The sequence below is a fragment of the Convolutriloba macropyga genome, chromosome 13 (genome assembly GCF_964194025.1).
Source record: "Convolutriloba macropyga chromosome 13, txConMacr16.3, whole genome shotgun sequence".
NCBI classification, from domain to species: Eukaryota; Metazoa; Xenacoelomorpha; order Acoela; family Convolutidae; genus Convolutriloba; species Convolutriloba macropyga.
This window is the reverse complement of record NC_134480.1, coordinates 21,455,388-21,475,733: the sequence shown is the minus strand read 5'-3', so window position 1 is coordinate 21,475,733 and position 20,346 is coordinate 21,455,388. Positions and strand designations below refer to the sequence as shown.

The 20,346-nt window shown below is 36.6% G+C and overlaps 1 protein-coding gene across 1 annotated transcript; it reads left to right on the top strand.

Annotated features, from left to right (window-relative positions):
- The first annotated feature begins 11,755 nt into the window (after positions 1–11,755).
- Positions 11,756–16,008, top strand: LOC142351412 (DNA-binding protein SMUBP-2-like). Its single transcript, XM_075403417.1, has 3 exons — positions 11,756–12,521; positions 12,949–13,571; positions 14,034–16,008. The coding sequence occupies exons 1-3, from the start codon at positions 11,759–11,761 to the stop codon at positions 15,951–15,953; spliced, it is 3,306 nt and encodes a 1,101-aa protein (XP_075259532.1). The 5' UTR covers positions 11,756–11,758; the 3' UTR covers positions 15,954–16,008.
- The last annotated feature ends 4,338 nt before the right edge of the window (positions 16,009–20,346 follow it).

Genomic DNA, 20,346 nt, shown 5'->3' with positions numbered 1-20,346 from the left:
AGCAGAACAAAAACTTATAAAAAGAATTGAAAAAAGAAAATGCTGTTTATAAAACAACGGAAAATTGCTCTTACTTCTCCTAGTGAACTTGCCGTTTTTTTAAAAAATATGCTTATTCATTGATGCGCTTGAGATTGTTAAAATTAAGTTTCTCAAAAGAAATCTTTGCTTGTCGTCACTCAGAAGCATGTAGGAGCTAAAATAGCGCCTACAGGATTACCTTAAAGCTGCCCTCTCTACTTTCAATTTTGGGCGAAAAAATTTGTTGATTTCTAAAACTAAAATTAAAGTTCTTTGGAAAAATTTTTGAAAATTAGGGTCAATTTTTGACTATCTTCAATTTCAAACTCAATGTGCTTGAGCCCCCAGAAATTACGCTAGGTCGAGAGGAGCGAAAGGAAATGACATTGTGGGCACTAGGTACTGTTACTACGTCGCTCAGAGCAATCTATTGACTGTACTCAATATAGCATAACCTCTAAGCTTGTAGCAAAGCGCATCGGAATTGGTATTTAAATGTCAACACAGAGTGGTTTAACGTATAATCTGCAGTACCTAATAGGCACTTTCTTAGTGCATAAAGCAAGTGACAATCTAGATCCGGACAAGTTAAGAAAATTGCTTATATGATAAGCTCATCTGCTATCGGGTGTGTGTCACGGAATCCAGCTATCTGTAATTTATATGGAAAAGCTGTTTTTTTTAAAAAAAAAAGAACAGCGAGTTGAAGAAAGTAGTTGAATTCAATCTGAAACACTGTCAAGCTTTGTGTTGGTGCATAACAGCAAGCGTTTATCCTGATCCAGACAAGATAATGCAATTGTTTATGTGATAGGATCTTCTGCTTCCAGGTGTGTATCACCTAATCCAGCTATCTTTATAACTCATAAGCAGTAACTGTTTTTTTTTTAAAATAAGACTTAACATAACGGTGAATTCAAGAAAATAACGTAATTCACTCTTAATCGTTGTCACACTCTGTTTTAGAGCATAACAGTAATAAAAAACTCAGGTTTGCAGAGATGCCATTGTTGAAAAAAACGAACGTAATTTCAACAGATTCCAACACGCAAGGAGATCAAAGCATAGAAACTATTAAATATCTTCTAGTAGTTTTCGGTCAAACATTAACGCAGTGTGAGGACAGTTTGCAAAATAACATTGCATAGCACATTATGTTCTCTAAGAACTCCATATATGACTTTGTTTGATTGTAATAAAGCGGTCAGTATTAGTATCTCGCTCTGTTATTAAAGCAAGCAAGCAGGGTCTTTTTGTTTCTAAACATACTCCGATTTTTAGAAAACAGCTAATCGATCTCGCATTGGAATAATTGAATTAAAAATCGAATTTATAGCGGTTTTCATAAATAAAATGTTATCAACAAAATCCATTCATCGGAATCAATCTGGGACCATTTTAACTATTTAAATCCTTTTAAATCTATCTAATTATGTTGACAAAAATGGATTATAGTCGTTTAAAAAACCTCTGAAATGGATTTAAATTGAGCTACGAAAACTCCCTTAAATAGATCGTTATCTATTTTTACTATTGTTTCTCCGCTCAATGAAAACCATTGTATAGTTTTGAGTTGAAATTAACGTTTCATGTAATTTGAAAGTTTTAATTGAACATTTCAAGTCTATCAGTTTTTAATCTGATTCAGTCCATCCGCTCCATGCAGTACCTTTGCAACGGCAAATCTATCGGCTCAACAGGTGCCCATACGAAGAAAACGAAGATCTCCATCTAAAATAGAGAAGAAATTGCTGCAAAATCTTGAAAAAACTTTAAATAGGGTAAAATTGGCAAAGTTTTTGAATAAAATAAACGACTATACATGCATAGATGTCAAAGGCAGATTGAATGTGCTCATTCTTCAAAATTGAACTTTGACTCTAAACAAGGTTTCAAATTAAAAGTTGGGAAACCAAAAAAATTTGAATTGAACAAGAACTCACCGAACTGCAGAAGAACTATATAAACTCGAAAGCTCGAATAAATGAAGTGTCATATATCACTCATCATTGCTTGCAATTGCTCAGCAATGTCATTAGGTTAAAAAACAGAAAAGGCAAAAAACAGTCTTTATAACATAACCCATACCATGTCGCAAAATCAATCTCTCTATAAATCTTTCTGACTTGGATTATAACTATGTTATTTTTGACTTTTTTTTGTATGTTTGGACCCTTTTTTGGACAATATATTCTTTTTTTGGACCAATTGTCGACTATTTTCCGGCTAATATATTTGTTTTGCGGACCTGTTTTTGACTATTTTTGTGGCTAATATAGTCGTTTTTCGGACCTATTTTCGACTAATTTAGGTATATTTTTCTGCTTATATAGTCGTTTTTAGGACCTATTTTCAACTAATTTTTGTATATTTTTGAGGGTGTTGACTAACTGTTGTCCAGGTTCTTTTTGAAGATCTGGCTGAAATCAGGGATATCAGAATTAGTTTAATTGAAACTTAAAAAATCCAAATCGAACTGATTTTTGGGCTGCTTTTTGGTCTTGATTTGGACTGCGAATTGGTGTTAATTATATCAATTTGAATCTGGAAAGTAATCTGGAATTAAATCTGGAAAGAAATGTGGAAACAAATCTCAATTTGAATATGGAACGTTTTGTAAAGCCAAAACTTGTTGAATTGAAATTACAAACCTCTGTAAACGAAATCATGCGCGGTTGTGATGTGTTTTAGCAGTTCTGTTTTCGCACAGCTAAATTTTGCTCGATTCTGATTGGCTAAAAATTGGTCGCGAGAAAACAAGATGGCTCTTTCCAAATCCATTTAAAAGTTTGGTTGCTATTGTAGTTGCAAGTTTCTTTAAATTTACCCCACATATTGTCAAAACGTAGTCCTAGCCTAAGAAATTGTCAATGAAATCGATTGCTTGCTTAAGTTTTCCGACCCGGAGTTGTAAAAGAAATTCACAGTTACATACCACCGGTTGTTTGCAAGACGATTGTAATCAGTGTTGAGCCCATATTAACATAAGCCCTCCCATGATAACTTACCTGAACGCTCTTTTAAACTGTTTCTGACCTGTTTGGGATTGCAGCTGCAATCTTTCTTGCCCGTTTGATTGCTCTTCGCTGCTGTCCGTTTGTAACATAGCATCTGCTTTTTCGAAGTGGTCTCAATAGCATAAACTAGATAATAAAAACTCTAAAATTGAATTTTTGCTAAAATAGTCGAACAGTTCAAGCCGCTGCTGCCTAATAGACAATTTCTTTGAAAGTTAGACCCATGAGAGCGGATGCGCAACCGGCTATTTATTTTCTTGCACAATAATTGATCCTGAGTTATTCACCCCCGCCCAAGTACTAATAAAAGAGCAAATATGAGGCTCAATTTCAGTACAAAACGGAAGACAGGTGAAAATTTTGCACGTTCATCTTAAAATTTGCTGCAGGGGTAGGTGCTTAAGTAAAATGAGTTCTTTTTGACCTGGAAGATTAAGAATCCTTCGATTGCTCGACTCAGCTCAACACGAGAATACAGGTGCCGAACACTGACGAGTCCGTTGGTATTGGCAGCTGTGTTCTGTCGAGCTTTCTACTTCGACATTCTTTTAATGCGCTTAAACTTAAACTTTTATAACCTCTTGTGTAACTTTTTTCTTGAATTTTAGAAGGGCTGGTGGAAGTAATTTTTCAGAAGCTAAGTGTTCAATTGTACAGTCTGTTTCAGTTGAAAACCCATTTGAGCTGATAGATCAAATGGTGCCCTGTAATTCACTTGCAAAAACCATTGATTTAGTAGAACGATCCTTAATATTATGCTTGACGAAAACCAAAGAGTTATTTACAATTAACTGACGAAAATTGCAGAAAACGCTAAGGCGTCTTACTCCAATCTTCAAAAATGCTTGTATAACTTTAATAAGCGCGTTGATGACCACAACATGGACAAACTAGCTTTGCCGCAATTGGAATCTTCAAACGAAGGCTTAGAATAGCCACAAGTGTTCAAAAGCATAACTGAGACATTTAAAAAGTCAATTTATGAGCTTTATTTCCATGTCGTATAGGTAAATGTGCGAGGAATTCTACAATCCACAGTGCATGTAACAAAATGAATTTAGGCAGGCCACTTTCTTGACCCTAGTCTTCGGAAAAACGCATAAAACGTGATTTTGATGAAAAAAGCGAGAATTTTGTGGATAATTATTACTAAGATATCCAATAAAAACAGACAAACCAGACCTTAAACACGTTGGATTTTTCAGATGCTAGTTCTCAGGATGAGTACAACCAGCTAAAGCACAGTCACTAAAGAAATTAAACAAAAGTCAAAGGAAAAGTGAAAAAAAACCAAAAAATCGAAGACAATTTAAAAAATTCAAGTTGAAAAAGTTATTCTAGAACCCTAAAAAGCGGGGTTGGGATGCATTCTGATCCATATTGAATTCATTTATGCGTATTAGAACTCACACTATTGTTTTTCACCTTTCGAATTTACCTCGAACGCACATTTTAAAAATATAGAACCAAAGTTGAATTTGAAAAAGTTCAATTCCTTTTTTTAGAGAACTAGAATAAATCGCGGTTACAAACACTGATCACAAAAGCACCAGTAATCAGAATTACGTTTTATTTTAGATAAATAGTAAAATTGAAGGCAAAAAATGAATAAAATGTTTGAGTCAGATTATAACATTTCTCAGTTATCAGAGCGCAGCTGCTAATGGGCGCGTGGGGGAATTGTACCATTCGCTCAGTTAGAATCAAAGCTTTTAACATTGCTAAATAAGAAAGTATATAACGCGAAAACTGCATGAAGGCAAAACTCAATATTGAAACAATCTCTTCAGAAGGAACATATAAAATTGGTTCACAATGGTATCCTTGCTGCTTCCCCACTCGTATATGCTCAAGCATAAGCAACAAAGCAGCTCCTTGATTTTTTGACTTGGCAAAATGATGATATCGAACCCATGTATCATTTTAGTGTTTATACTTATAATAAATACAGATGTCTATTCCAAGCAAATAAGCCACTCCCAGAAGCTGAAGCAATGCATACAAGCTTTCGCCGATGAGCCAACAGATGAAAAATTTTGTATGTATCCACAATATTGATAACTACCCAGTGGTCCCCTACTGGAGAGGAGAAATCACGGCTTTTGATAATTTCAAATGGAGTGCAGATATAGTTAAATCGTTTTCTACACAAATCCGCAAAAGCTGGCGCCAACATTTTCTTACCAGTGGTGATGCGTATTTTTTGACTCGGAGATTGTGTTAGTTTTCCATCTAAAAAATTGGAATACGACAATGGATTTCGCAAGTGAAAATATTTACTGGTGAAATAAGTGAAAGATTTATCAGATTTCTGACCCGTTAGCAGAAAATATATGCTTGAGAACAAGCCTTACCCAAAGCCTTCAGCCTTTGACTTTGAGCTATCCGGAGTGCCGAGAGTAACAGGGATCAGAATAGGCTCAACTTGGTACGCAGCAAAATTAAGGTCAAGTTCTCGGCACAAACCTCTTTTCGTGGACTATCTCCCGCCCCAATAAACCCATCATTCTTATGCTTAGTTTTGAAGCAGTGTGGGCATGATCGCAGAAATGTAAGTGAAAAAGAACGAATTGCTCTTAGAAAGTTAGATGACAACAATTGATCTAATAATAGCCAATAATATCACTTACTCCCCAACGACACGTTCCAGGCCGCCTACGAATTTTCCATGTAGAAGCCTGCTGCTACAAGCACTGTTACTAAGTACTTCTGTTCTACGGAGTATAGCTTCTTTTTTAATGAACTGTTTTGAATGTTTTATCAACCTTAGCCCCTCTCGGAGCAATCCCTTTAGAATGTCTTAACGTTTCGTTTTTTTAGTAGGGTCATTTTTCGGAATCGCTTTGGGTATTTTTGCCTCTCGTTGTTATCCCGAAAAACAGTATTTCCTTTGAATTCTCCCTTCGTTTTGAAATCAACGATGGTTTTGAATAATATTATGTCCATCTTTAACTGAAAAGCAAGAGACGTTTTAGTGTGATAGAGCGTTCATCAAAATCTTACAGGAAAAGTGAATAAACAAGAAAAGTTAATTGTAGTCAATCAATACTACCCACAAGTTGAGTCTAAAATAACATTTATAATCTAACCCAAGTTTCAAAAGTACATTAAATCAAAAGCCAGGAAGCTAATTAAGCTGAATCCCCTCATTTTCCTCATTTCTTTCTCTTCAAAAGAAGTCGATCAACTTGTACACTGTATACCAGAAGCATAGCACAGTACATTGACCAGTACAGAGACCTGTAATTATCAGGCAGACCAGAACCAGCCAGTTGACACTTGTATTCTCACTTTCACACACCGTGGGTTGCTCCTTACTCCAGACTTTCCGAGCAATAGTACATGTTAAACCGTACTTGCAACAATTGATTTTATGGCCACGCTATTGAACATCATGACAACTCATGGTATCAAGTGTCAGACAAAAGAATAAAGCAACTTTCAACATAACAAGCAACTAAAAACAGCAAGATCACTTACCGAGAGAACGCACTTTTAATTTTACTTGTTCTCACTCAACTCAAAGCAAAGAGGTGTGAAAATTTGCAGTCTGAAACAAAAGAAACAGTTATTTTCATTAAAAGAACCTTATGTTTAGATGAGGCTTGCCGACGCCCTAACCTCTTTTACCCCCTAACCATCCTGCTTCTCAATCAAGCACCACTATTCACAAGTACTACTGATTATGAGCCTGACTTTGACGATATTTTGCAGAAGTGAATATTGTTTAACGAGGAATATAAGATTTTGCTAGCAGAAAAGTTCACTCCATTTCAGTTTCTCGTACCCTTCCCATCCTTCAACTTTACATTGAAATCTGAGATCAAAACACTACTGAAAGAACTTATTAATCTGTGGAAGCAGTCATCAGCTTATTGTTCACGCTTGATTTCTCCAGTCGTTTTTCATCGAACTTATCTTTGTTCAATGTTGACTGGATGTTCAACAAAATAGTTCATGAAGTAAACCTGTCCAAATCCGCGTCGACTAGATTAGACATGCAACCTAAACCTTCCTTTATACTGACGATGAACAAGCACGAAGCAAAAGAGTCAGAAGAGGGGCACATGTAGTTGCATTAGTGGTAGCTGGCTTCGGACTTTTTGGCTCAGGATTTCTGATGAGAGGATCTTACAGGAGTTTTTTTTGCTGATGTCAAGATCAAGTCAAAACAAATGCTGCTAATATCGAACATCTGAGCTTATTCTAACAGTTTTAACGGAATATGTTTCAAAGATTAAGACCGACACAGGCAATAAATAATTCTTAGTTGGAAACAAACTCCAAGACATCGAGAAAGCTCAGCAGCAAATGACCGACACACAAAACAAAAATTGGCAGATTATTGAAGAAGTTCGAAACAATCAATGAGAACTTCCATATCATGCGCAATTGCACACAGCTGCTCTTTTCAAATCAACAGTTGAACTTCATTTTTGATGCAACGGCGTCACTGCTAACGCTCTTGTATGCGGATGTCAAAAGCTACAGATCAGCTATCTATACTTACAGGATGAATGTACTCAACTTCATACCAATCTTACTCGAACATCGTCTCCCAATGTCTTTGGTTCCCAAAGAATCACTTTCCCTATTCTTAAATCTGTTGGAGATGAGCTGGTGTTTTCCGGAAGAAGGTTGTCACTAGAAATTTTAGCAAACTCAGACTTACTCTCTTTTTATGATGCCAAACTACTGAGAGATGTCGTTACGGTACCAGAAGGCTTAATTTTAACCCTCTCCATACCATTGGCATCTTGACAAACAGTTTTTCAACGTACAATGCCAGAGTTATCCCAATGCTACAGGACGAACCTCGGATGGCTATTATATGGGTTATTGAAAGCCCATACTTAGCAATATCTGAGGACCAGATGGAGTCGATCACGTTGTCTCAGACTACATTCGAAAGCTGCATCGGCTTTTCTAAATACCAAATTTTCCTTGAACCTCCGTGTCCCAAGCTAATCAACAATCATGCTTAGCTGCGCTTGAAGCAGAAGTTCAAGCAGAAAATTTAGGCTGCGGTATCTGGCGGTATCGAATGCGAAATCTGTATTTTGACAGTGGAGTGTGACTGCCAAGTTATTGTCGCGGATAACAATAAAATCAGATTAGACTAGGGAAGTTGATAAGATTCCTGCTAAGTTCATTGAGGTGAATCTACCAGATCCCTAATCTCATCTGATACCTGAAAATCCCAAATTTAAAGAGCTGCCATATTTCGAATCGCGAACAGTCGCAGGTGTAAATTTGTTGCGTAATATTCGAGCTGAACTAATCAGAAGCCCCAAAGTCAAGACTGGCGAAGATCTTGTTGCTATAGCTAAACCCGTTACAATGGATAGCATTCTGCTCAAGCCAACACTCAAATCTCAACTGAATGAATATGCCCCAAGCAAACTCTGTCTTACCTTGACTGTCATTGTGTTCATTTTGAATTTGGCTGTTAATTTTCTATTCATGTGGGCATATTGATTTAAAGTTATTAGAAAGTATCTGCCATGGTTTCTGAATCAGGAAACCACTCAGCTGCGGCCATGCTTGGTAGTACGATCTGATGACGCTGATGAGATTTACGAAATCCATGAAAAATGGAATCAGTTTCAAATTTTAACCATTGATGCAAACGGAATATAACTCCACATGTTCAAGACGCGCAAGCACTCGATCAAGGCAGAATCTGAACTTTTAGTCATTTCTGAATCTCATTCTGCTCGCGTACAAAGTTCATCAAACCTTGATGCAGTTTAATTGTAAAATATGATGTTTTAATGCCACTTGTTGAAAGCATCAAAGGAGAAGTTTATTTTTAGCCTATATCTTTTCCAGGACAAACCAATTCAGAGGCGGTCTGTTTCAACAATTTGGAGCAATTTTCTGTATTCTATTTTGTTCAGAATTTTATTTATTCATGTTTTTATTTTATTTATTGGTTCAACTTTGGACTGGAATTTTGTGGCATATTCTCTGGAAATTTTCTCATGGACGTCAACAGATGATGGACAACAAATTATTAGTCCGGAAGTTTCTCCAACGACGGGAGAGTGACTTCCTGAGTAAAATTTCGATTTAACAAAATACAAACTAATGTTGTCAACTTAACGTTTATTTAGAACTTTCTAAAGTAAATATCAGCAAGCCCCATCAAGTTTTATATTAGAGACAAGTTATAACAATCTAAAAAACAGTTTGACGAGCTATTGATTAAAGGTTCTTTTCATTCTTTTCTTTTTTTTCCGTAATTTAACAAATTCTGAAACAACTCTTTTGCTTTCAAGTTTTGATTTAAATTTTATTAGTAGAACAATACTTACTCAAAAGGATGTCGACTCCGCATCCCGGAGACAAAAACCATAGCGCTGCTCTGTCATCCTCGCTGCGTTGAAACTCCTAAAACTTAACTTAAAATTAGTTCATGCACACAATAAACGAAGCTAGCAATCTTTCTTGGTTAAAACAAAAGACGCTTTTGTTTAAAATCAACAAAAGAAAGCACACATCGTTGTTTTGAAATTATTAGCTTTATGAAAGCAGAGCAAATTCTTGTTACGTCAATACAATAACAAACCTGGTACATGAATGACACCTTGATCTCTACCTTAAAACGTATCTCGTGCCCCCATATGTCTTGTATGCATTATGATAAAGTGGTCGTTCCACTTTTTTTTAGTTTAGCCTTGTATTTTTTAGTAGAATGCGTATTAAAGTCGTGTATTAAACCGAAACTGAACTTCGCTAATAAATTAAACATTATGTTTGAATGCGGAGAAACCTCATTGTTTTTTATTGTTAGCTCTCAACAACAGAAAAGTTCATGCCGTATTTACTAAATGCGCCCCAAAAGTCTACTGCACAGAATTCATCAAGTTTTGGCTTTCCTGCCAGCTATCTTTTTCTCTAGTATTCCGCCGCTACAGCATATCGTCACGCAGTTAATTGATTATCATGACTCTCCTCTTTTTTTGATATTTCTTTCTTTTATAAGACGCTATGACGGTGCTGTGGCCAAGTTCTAAGCTATTAGTCGACTGAGTCGTCAGTGCATTTACCTTTCTAATAAAGGTATTTTCATGAAGTTTTTACTAAGTGCTATTCCGAACGTGAGTCCGGTTAAAACGTTGTTTTCTGCTCAACGAGTTTTTTTATCAAGTCTAATGAAACAATCTAACTGCAGCGAGCAGGGATGAATAGTTAATAGTATATCTCGGAGACATGCTGTAAATATTTGTACACAACATTTCTAAACCAACAAGTTTTTTAGCATTGTCATATTACGGCTCTTTAGAGAAAATGGAGGCGATGGGTTTCAACTTTCATTATAAAAAGTAACTTTTATTGTTCTTTTGTACTAATTTTTTGTTCGAGTTTTCAAGCTCAGCCATGTTGAAGATTTTCTTTTTGTTTGTTTGAATGTTACTGTATTGTTGAGTGTGAGGGGATACAGCTTGTAAAAACCACAGCTGTGTGATTTCGATGAATACAATGCTTTGTGTTGGCGATTTGGATGTCAGCTTTCTGCATTCTGAAGTCTTGCACTAGAAGTGCAATTTGCGGATGTTCGATGGTTGTGTACTGATTTGAAAATGATGAGATTGCTGATTATACCAATCATATTACGCATGCACTAAAAATGGATTTAGTGTAAAATGGATTAAATGAATATAGGGTTTAGGTTTAGCACCAATTTTTTTCGAAACTTTGCAGACTTTTAACCTGCTAAGATTTTCTTAGAAATAAACAAAACTTCAATTATGTACTTAAATTATTTATTAAATGGCGGTTCTATTAAATGGTGCCAAAATTCTGTGATATATTATGGCTGTTCTGTCAATTTTAAAATGTGAAATAGTTTAGATAGTTTTGGATTATAATAGTTTCATCAATGTACAATTAATGACGCATATCTACTTATTTTTGATAATTTTGTCTTATTGTTCTCATGTTTGATGTTCTTTCATTCTACGCGCTTTCTTAATCGAAATCACCTGAGTTTGACGTGCTACAATTTAAACTTCCCTTACAATCGATAAAATTTAAATTTCAAACATTTAGACCCTTTTCAGTCATCGCGAACCTTTGGAAATTAAGCCTCACTAGCGTGCAACTTAGTTTTTGTTATAGACAACACTATTGTGTAAAAACAGCTCTGAAGCGAATTGGGAAATAATTAACGAAAAACCCACATTTAATTAATTCACCCACACTTAATAATTCACCCCCCCCCCCCCCCCCCCACACACACACACACACACACACACACACACACTTACACTTGACTATAAAAGAGCTGTGCATTTAGCGTGTTTGGCTATTCCTCTCGGGGCAGGGGCATGCCTTGGAGGCACGTGGGACTTGATATGAAACTATCACAACCGAACAAATGATCACGACCAAAATTGAAATTTAAAATGTTTTTTTCCCGTGGGAATTCATTTCCATGGGAGTTTATTTCCTGGGGGGTTTATTGCTTATCTAAAATTAGGTGGGTTTTTCTGTGAGGGGGAGGGGGTTTATTTCCTGGACCCCTTTAAATGCAAGATTTGGATTTTTAGCCGTGACGTAGAGATGAAAAACCCATAGAGATTCCTTCCATCGTTCCCCCTTCATATGTCACATACTAAACGGCATGGTACGATAATGCAGCCACAAAGAGCGTCCTTTATGAATACGCGTTTACTTCAACCGATTAAAATTGGTTTGTTATTTTAAGGGTAGAAATGGATAAATCAATGGAGACATTTGCCAACAAGCAATTGAAGTTATTGGAACTTGAACGGAATGCTGAGCTCCAGTCTTACAGTGAAATTTTTGAAAAGAACAGTTCCAAAACTCTGGAACGAATGGGGTTTGGTCTGTACAATTTAGTCATTACAGAGCACTGTATCGGAATGTTTGGACGGCATATTATAACGTTGGCGAAAATCCATCACGGATCGCTTGGGAACCCTGCTTTGAAAACTGGAGACGTTGTCAATTTTACTTCACTTTCTGAGTCCAAAAATAAACAACCTTCAAACGATGAACAATCTGGAGGAACTATACATATCAACAGTAGTTGTGGTGTTAATGCAACAGTTACGAAACTCTCGGCCAACACTCTGACGATAACTTGTGATTCGTTGCCAAGCGCAGTCTTTCAAAGCTACTCCTCAAATTTTCAGTCTATCAAAGATTTGTGTGTGACAAAAATGCCCTCGGATGTGACCTATAAAAGATTAAACAAAGTAGCGAAACGAGTTTCAAATGGGTTTGGAAAAAATGGTGTCAAACTGGCTATTTCTTCCGTTTTGACTTTACTTTTCAAAGACATTTCTGAAGATTGTAATCACACTGAAATCAGTCATGGTGGAGCGAAAGCTGAAACGTTAAATCGTTCGCCTGAATTGAGTTTGTTCAACATGGATTTGAATGAGACGCAGAAGGAATGTGTTGGCTTTTGTCTGGCTCAGAAACATTTGGCTATTGTACATGGACCACCAGGTAATGGTCACTTAAGAATAGGCTGTTCTTTTTGAGAGTGAAGAATCAAGCAAGACAGGCCAAGTCATCCAGCAACAAATCTCTTATTTCTTTGTGTCTTTGAGAAATGAATTCACTTTTCTAAACGTAGGAATTTGTTTTTTTTTCGATTATTGAATGAGGCGCTTCCTTTGAGCTCGACAACGACGGGAGTGTGTCTGTTGTGAGCAGTTTGAAAGTTCTGGCTCAGAAAATGCTCCAAGTGTACGCTACTCTCAACGTAGTCTCGGAATAACTTTCTAGCTATCTAATAAAATTCTAGCTTGCATTGTTTTCTTTGCTGATATTTAGCGAGATTTTGGTGTATTTGGTGTCATTTTTGCCATTTTCTTGCTTTTTAGGTTCTGACATCAGTTCTTTTTTGGACTGGATATAATAATGCATTTAGGAACTGGGAAGACAACAACAATTGTAGAATATATCCTTCACGAGATAAGTCGAGGCAATAAAGTGCTAGCTTGTGCGCCGTCTAATGTTGCCGTGGACAATCTTGTCACTCAGCTTTTCAAGTTCAAAAAAGAAGCACCAGGTCTCAAAATGACCAGACTGGGTCATCCGGCTAGAGCCTCAGAAACCAGTAAACTTTTCACAATTGATTCAAAGATCTTGGAAAGTGATTTCAGTGACGTTATTAGAGATTTGAGACATGAAATTCTGAAAGCAAAGCAAACATTAAGCGTTCAGGCAGCTACATCAACGCACGATTCGGATTTCAAAGAAGCATCTAGAAAGTTACCGGGTCTCAAGAAAGATCTAAGACAACTTGAAGAGAAATGCATAAAAGAGTTGATCGAAAATTCGAATGTGGTTTTATCAACTTGCTCTTCAGCACACGAAGACGGAACATTTCGGCTGCTCGATAGCAAGGATTTGGAGTTGTTTTTCGATGTTTGTGTTATTGACGAATGTGGTCAAGCAATTGAGGTCGAAAGTTGGATTCCTCTGTTGAATGCGAAAAAACTGGTCATTGCCGGAGATCATCAGCAATTGCCGCCTACTGTGATGTCACAGGTAAAGGAAGGAAATTACCCACCCTCCCTCGTAGCGCACGTGATCAAATTTTAAGCTCAGTTTTCGTTTTTTGTATTGACAATTTTTTGTGGCTGAATATTTTCTCCAAAATATGCCCAAAACATAGTACCCTAGCTGAAAAGATTGATTTGATTCAATTTAATGGATGAGCCACACATTTCAAAATGGTTTTAGTGTAACGCGTTAGCTCGTCCATGATGACTATAAATGACGTGTTAAAAGGGGAGGTCCAAAGTTGCAATTTTCTCGGCAAGTGTTTTATCGTCAGTGAAAATGGAACTTTAAATTGATCAAAATGCAGACAAGTTTGCTGATCAGCTCTGTTGATCAAAATCCAGACCTAGTAGTCTCTTATCGCGAGGTTAGTTCTGGCATTTTCGGATGTTGCAGATTTATACAGTCTGTTTAGTGTCATGTATTGTGGATGTTTATTAATTTAAGGATGCCGAAAAACAAGGATTGTCGATCTCATTGCTCGAACGAATGGTAGCCACCCATCCAGATTTAGTCAAGCTTCTGGACATTCAATATCGGATGAATAATATCATTATGAACTGGGCCTCTGAACAATTTTATCAGGGAAAGTTGAAGTTCGGAACTGCCGAAGTTGAGAATCGAAGCTTGGAAAATCTGCTGAACTTTTCGAATCCAGAATCGTTAGGTGAAAATGAATTCCTCCTTAATTGTGGCATGATGTTGATTGATACTGATGGATGTGACATGTATGAACTGGAATCAGCTAATGAAGAAAGCAAAGGAAATGAAGCGGAAGCTGATCTAGTTGCCTACCATGTGAAAACTTTGCTCAAAATAGGAATTCCTCAACGTGAAATAGCTGTTATATCACCTTATAACCTTCAACTAGAACTGATTAAATCACGAATATCACAGCAGCACCCGAATATAGAGGTTCGCAGTGTTGATGGTTTTCAAGGTCGCGAGAAAGAAGCGATTGTGTTGTCATTAGTGAGGAGTAATCCTAACTTTGAAATTGGGTTCCTTTCGGAATCGAGGCGCTTGAACGTTGCCATAACACGCGCAAAACGGCATGTTTGTGTGATTTGTGACTCACAAACTATAAAAGTTGATAAAACATTGAGCAGCATGGTTGAGTACATATCACAAAATGGTGTTGCGTTTACAGCTGCGGACTATTTGGAAAAACCGGATATGGAATGGTCGTTCACAAACAAAGAAAGTTCAGAAAATCCTTCAAAATCGAGGAACAAATTTGCTTCGAAGAAAGAACCACTAAAAACTGGTGGACCCATAATGAGAACAGACAAAAATGGTGATACGTATTTTGACAAGAAAGCATTGCTTATTGAAATTGATCAGTTTTTGGCCAAGAACCAACGAAAAGAAATGAAATTTCCAAAAAGTTTACCAGCTGCTGCGAGAGCTTTTGTTCACGATGAAGCGGAGAAACGAGGTCTTAAACATGCAAGTGTTGGAACCGGATCCAATCGAAGAATAGTTTTGACCAAAGTCGCTTTTTCGACCAACGGGGGAAATGCCGAGGTCATTATCGATCAGAATGATGATCATGACAATGAAGCAATAGCAGAAGAAGAAGAACTTGAGGAAACAGCAATTGAAGAAAGAAAGGAATTGCGAGATACTGATTCCCATTGTTCGTCACGTGCATGTGAACTTAACCAAGTTGTTGATTCAAATCCAGAAATTGCGCAAGTTTCGAGTAGTGATAGCAATATATTAACTCAAAGAAATTTAGAATCCAATCTTAAAGGTAAATTCCTGTTTACTGATGAATTTATGGACGAACCGGAAGAAAAAGATGCTATGCTTAATTTGAATGACAACAATGCGGAATTTAGTTCAATGCAAACTATTGATCAAAAATCTGTTCTTTGTTCAATTTGTTTCAAAAACATTCCAGAGGCAAACTTGGAAACGCATGTTCTTCACTGTGCTAAGCTTCAAAAAGCAAAATTGGAGAAAACAAAACAGTCTGGTAAATCAGCACCAAAGAAAACTTTCAAAGAGAAAACGAAATCCAAAATTGACAACCTTGGTGACGATGATTTTGAAGAATTATGTGACGCTTTTCAGCAACTTAACAGCGTGTGTAACGAACCAAAATGCAAAACAAGTATTGTAACTTTGTTCTTTAAGTGTAATTATTGCGACTCGGCGTTCTGTTCAATGCATAGATGTCCCGAAAATCACGGATGCAATCGGGAAGACGTGAAAAGGAAAGCGAGGCAGAATATGAGAGATCCTCCCCCACCTGTTATGACAAGCAGGCAGGAAAATTCTGCAAGGTTGCACGGGAAAATGAAGGATAAAATAGACAATATGCGACAGTCGAGAAACACCAAAAGGGGATCTCGGCATTGAATTGAATTTTAGAATTGGAATTTGTAGTTAGGAAGATTTATTGTTTGAAAAAGTATTTTGTTAGTGGCAGTAAGTGTTGACAGCAACGGAAAAATAACAGACAAGTTCTCAAATCTGAGTTTTCGTTATTGTCAGAGTGATTTCGTTTTTCAATTTGATGTATTTTGACGCAATACCCCACTCATGTTGAAATCTAGTCAAATAGATCTCGATACAAGTGGCACGTAACTGAAGGCAGTTCGAAAAGAAATTATGTTACACATTTATCAAAAGTTATAGAACGGGGCCCACCTGTTATCTACTCGATAACGAGTACTCATGGTGGAAGAAAAATCAAATAGAAAAAGTAAATGTTCTTTTTACCTTCCTCTCCATCCTAAAAAAGTAAATTATAACCTATAATATCAGTGAAAGTCAAAAGACACACCAAAAATGGACTGAAGATAAGATTTAAATTTTTTTAATTGCTCTCAAACATAGTGTGTAGCAATTATAGTCCTGTCGGTCTTTTTTGAATGCGATTTTTTCCTTGACCGATTTTTCGTCTAACCTATTTGGCTTTTCGTCCTCAAAAACGGGATAAACAGATAGCGCCCAGCGGGCATTAAGTGCTCTTAGAGCCTTTCAGCTCACTAGTCTCCAAGTATGCGATTCACAGAAACTGTTTTGCAGACTTATATTGTGAAGGGGATTGACCACCCCCCAATCCCCACCCCCTACTCATCGCTCAGACCGTGAGGGGCCGTGCCAATAACTGCCCTCTCACCGTTGCCCCCTACCCCCTATCAGCCCGCGGTGCACACCCACCCCCCCCCCCGCTGCGCTCACCTCGCGCCCCTTCAATTAAGCTAAAGCTAGCCTCACTAAACCGTGGCTAGCTACTGACGAAGCCAACCGCTCGCCGGTCGTTTGAGAGCAGTTCGCCCGTGCTTTCTAAGACTGTTATTTGCTAGTTCTCTTTTCTTAGAATGAAAATTGTTGTGGGCTATTTCCCCGGAAAGCAATACTGTTTCTCGTATATCTGCCCCAATGATGACAAATAGTTTCATACTGGATCAAGTTTTTGCCTGTTTAAAAGTTACATGTTCGAAGTTTTACCTTCTATGGCTGTCTGATTAAAAAAACCTGTGAGGGAAACTCAGGCAAAACGAAGCTGGATAATGCACTTAGACAGGTTCTCAAGTGTGCTGGCACTTGAGCTATCAGACGTTTTTTGTTATTGTTTTTCACTCTCAGGCAAAAACTTTTACCTGATTAAGATTGAGATCTGAGGGGCCTTGTCTCTTGAGCTGTCTTAGTTGCTCTTAAGACATCTGTACTGCTACATCTTTATTATCTTCTAATTTGTCCAATTTTGATGAGTGCCAATTATCTGTTCAGATGTGGAACAACAGTTCAAGTTTGACACTAACCCAATTCGTTTGTGTTTCCCACTAACCCATTTGAAGTTTTGTCGAAAAAACGGATAAAACGTTAAAGCACGGGTGCATTAAATCGAAGTAAAGTACTTAATTTCTAAAGTACTTGAAATTTTTTAGCCTCTTAAATGCAAGGTAAGGCGTTCAACATGGCTAGGAGGGCCCGAGGTCCTGGTGTAAAGGGATATGATAAATATTAATTTGTGTGAAGAAGGCCAGTACTACAAAATTTCTAAGTTAGAGCAAAAAGCTGACAAGTGAAACATGTGGCCTCAAATATTTCAGGTGGCAACGGTAGCCGTGCAATAAGCAATGCGTCATTCATACCCCAGTAAGCAAAATTTTGTTAGTAAGCCGTTCTTTTGTTATTGCTATTATTTGATCACGTGTGGGGAAGTATATGAGCTACTTTCTCCGAAATTGTGGGCGTGACTTCATTTGTTACTCTGTTGATATGAGTTTTTAGGTCAATCATGTGATAAATTTTTAAGCAAATATTTTGCCTCAGTAAAAGATTCACTTCTGCTCTCTTTTTTAAATCTAAATTGAGAATGGACACTATTGCAATTGAATGGAGATGACCGGAACTAGATTATTATAAAGCTCTTTTAGTTGAGAGACATTGGTGTTTAAATAAAAAATAAAGAAATAATTTTAAGTCAGAATTTTATGCGTCGCATTTTGATCTTAACTAAGGGTCGTCGCGCAGTCTATTTTGTGCCTATTGTCACGCCATTCTTACGGCTATGTTTTTTATCTATCTCTCCTTTCCACCACGTTGAGGAAAAATCCAATCGCATGAAAAAAATTACCCTTCACTTGATTGAGTTTTCGATTAAAGTGATTGGTTAAAACGCGGAGTCTTCATTTCTCTGGTATGAAGTGAAGCGATTGCCTGGTGGAAGTGAGCTTCGCGTTCTTATTTATATTGCAATTGTTATTTTGATTTATGTGTTACCCCTATGATGACAAACCTATTCATCGTAAAAATCTGTTGCCTGTTAAACACACTTTAAGAGAAGATGCCCTTTTATGGGCCATTTTTTAATGACCGCTCCGAGAGGACGTGGTTTGTGCGGGTATTTTTTCAATGTTGTGATATTTTCCAATTTCGGGCATCAGATTTTTTGTGATTTAAACAATGAGATCTGAGGGGCTGGTGATCATTTCGAAAGCAACAAATTCACCCTATGCTTCTCATGAGAATGTTTATGTATATAATCTATATGCATGACGGTCTATATAGATGTGATTTGTCCAACACTCATGGTAATCTCTCTCATTTACAGTAGTTAGTATAATTGCTGTTTGACTTAATTTTTGCTGAGCGAGAGAAGTTTTTTTGTTCAAGCTTCGAGTTGAGTTTTTGACTTCAAAAGCTTTTTAGACAAAATGATGCATCTAGGTAACTGTTTTTAGGCGGTGTTTTAGTCCATTTAGCTCATTTGTTTTACTTGCAGTTGTTAAATTTTACTTGTAGTTAAATTTTACTTGTAGTTAAATTTCACTGGTTGTTAAATTTTGCTTCCAGTTAAATTTTACTTGTAGTTAAATTTTACTTGTAGTTAAAAACTTTTTTCAATCGTAGCTGAAAGGGGGACAATAATGCGTTTCAAGGTCAAAATGGGCTTGTTTTTCGCAATTTCGTGGTCAATATTTTGGCTGTTTTTTCAATTCATCTGGGATTTTTGTGTTTGTGAACGGAAATTCTTGTAATCAATGTTTTCTTTCGATTTTGGTTCGATATCCTGGAATAGACCTTTTACGCGACGTCAGGGATTTCAAATTTAGCCTATTTGTTCTTCATTCATTTTTTTACGTTAAAGGTCTGAAGTTTAATTAAAAGTTCAGTTTCTGTTTTTCGACATTTTTGGCAAAAGATTTTGAACACTTAATGTTGGTTTCTGCACTTTGTTTTGACTGAGAGATGGCTCATTTGTGTTAGTTTCTTGGTGATCCGTCAAAGCTAAACAATGAATTTTAGCTGTTCTTCTTCTATTTAACAATTTAACTTTATTCAGTATGTTTGAAATTCTGGAGGTGCCTTTTTCTTTAGTTTTACATTGTAATCATAGCCTCAGCTTTCTTGTTTTTTGGCATGGTTTTTGAAATATGTAAAATCTATGATAAAGATGTCTATTTTTAAAAAGCTTTTTCTGCTCTGCTTTTATAAATTTTTCAGATATATGCTTTTTTAAATTTTTCCATTTGTTGATTTTTTTTTATACATTTCAGTTCTGTTAGAAATTTGGTTGCAAAATTATTGACGTTTGATGTCCAAAAAGTTTCTTGGAGCTTTGTTTTTGTTTATATTTTGGGTTTTGATTTTGAATCTGTCTCCTTTAATTTCCCGTTGAATTTTATTTGGGACAACTTTAATTTAATCTGAGTTAATTTAATCCAAGTTTTCTAGCTGACTTTGCATATGCTGTGATATCAATCATCTCAGCTTTTTTGGACTCTGTTATACAGTCTTTGGAATTTATAAAATTTGGTAGCCAAAAATTTTTGATGTCAAGTTTTAGACATCTAAGAATGTTTTGTGCCGAATGCTTGCTTTCTGACTTTTTGGGGATGATGCATTGTGGGTTGTGATCATTTAATTTTTTGCGACCATTTTACGGCGACAATTAATATTCTGGTTCGCGTTTTTGATTTCGTTGCCAGATAATGTGTCCAAAAATATAATTTTGTTGGCAATATCACTGAGTTTCCTTCAAAGTCTTGGGATAAATGCACACGGAGTATGCATTTGTTTGCTTACTTTAATAATGTTTATGCTGAAGTTTTCTTTTTACCTCTGTCAATGTTTGTATAAATTTTTCTTGTTATTTAAGGCGAGCCAGAGAAGGTTTTTTTGCTACAAAAATTAGGTGTTGGTTTCAGCAGCGTTTTTTTTTTTTTGGCTGTGAAACTTACTTTTCCTTGTGTGTTCCTGCACAACTTTGGTTGCCCGATATGTTTTGATGTAAGTA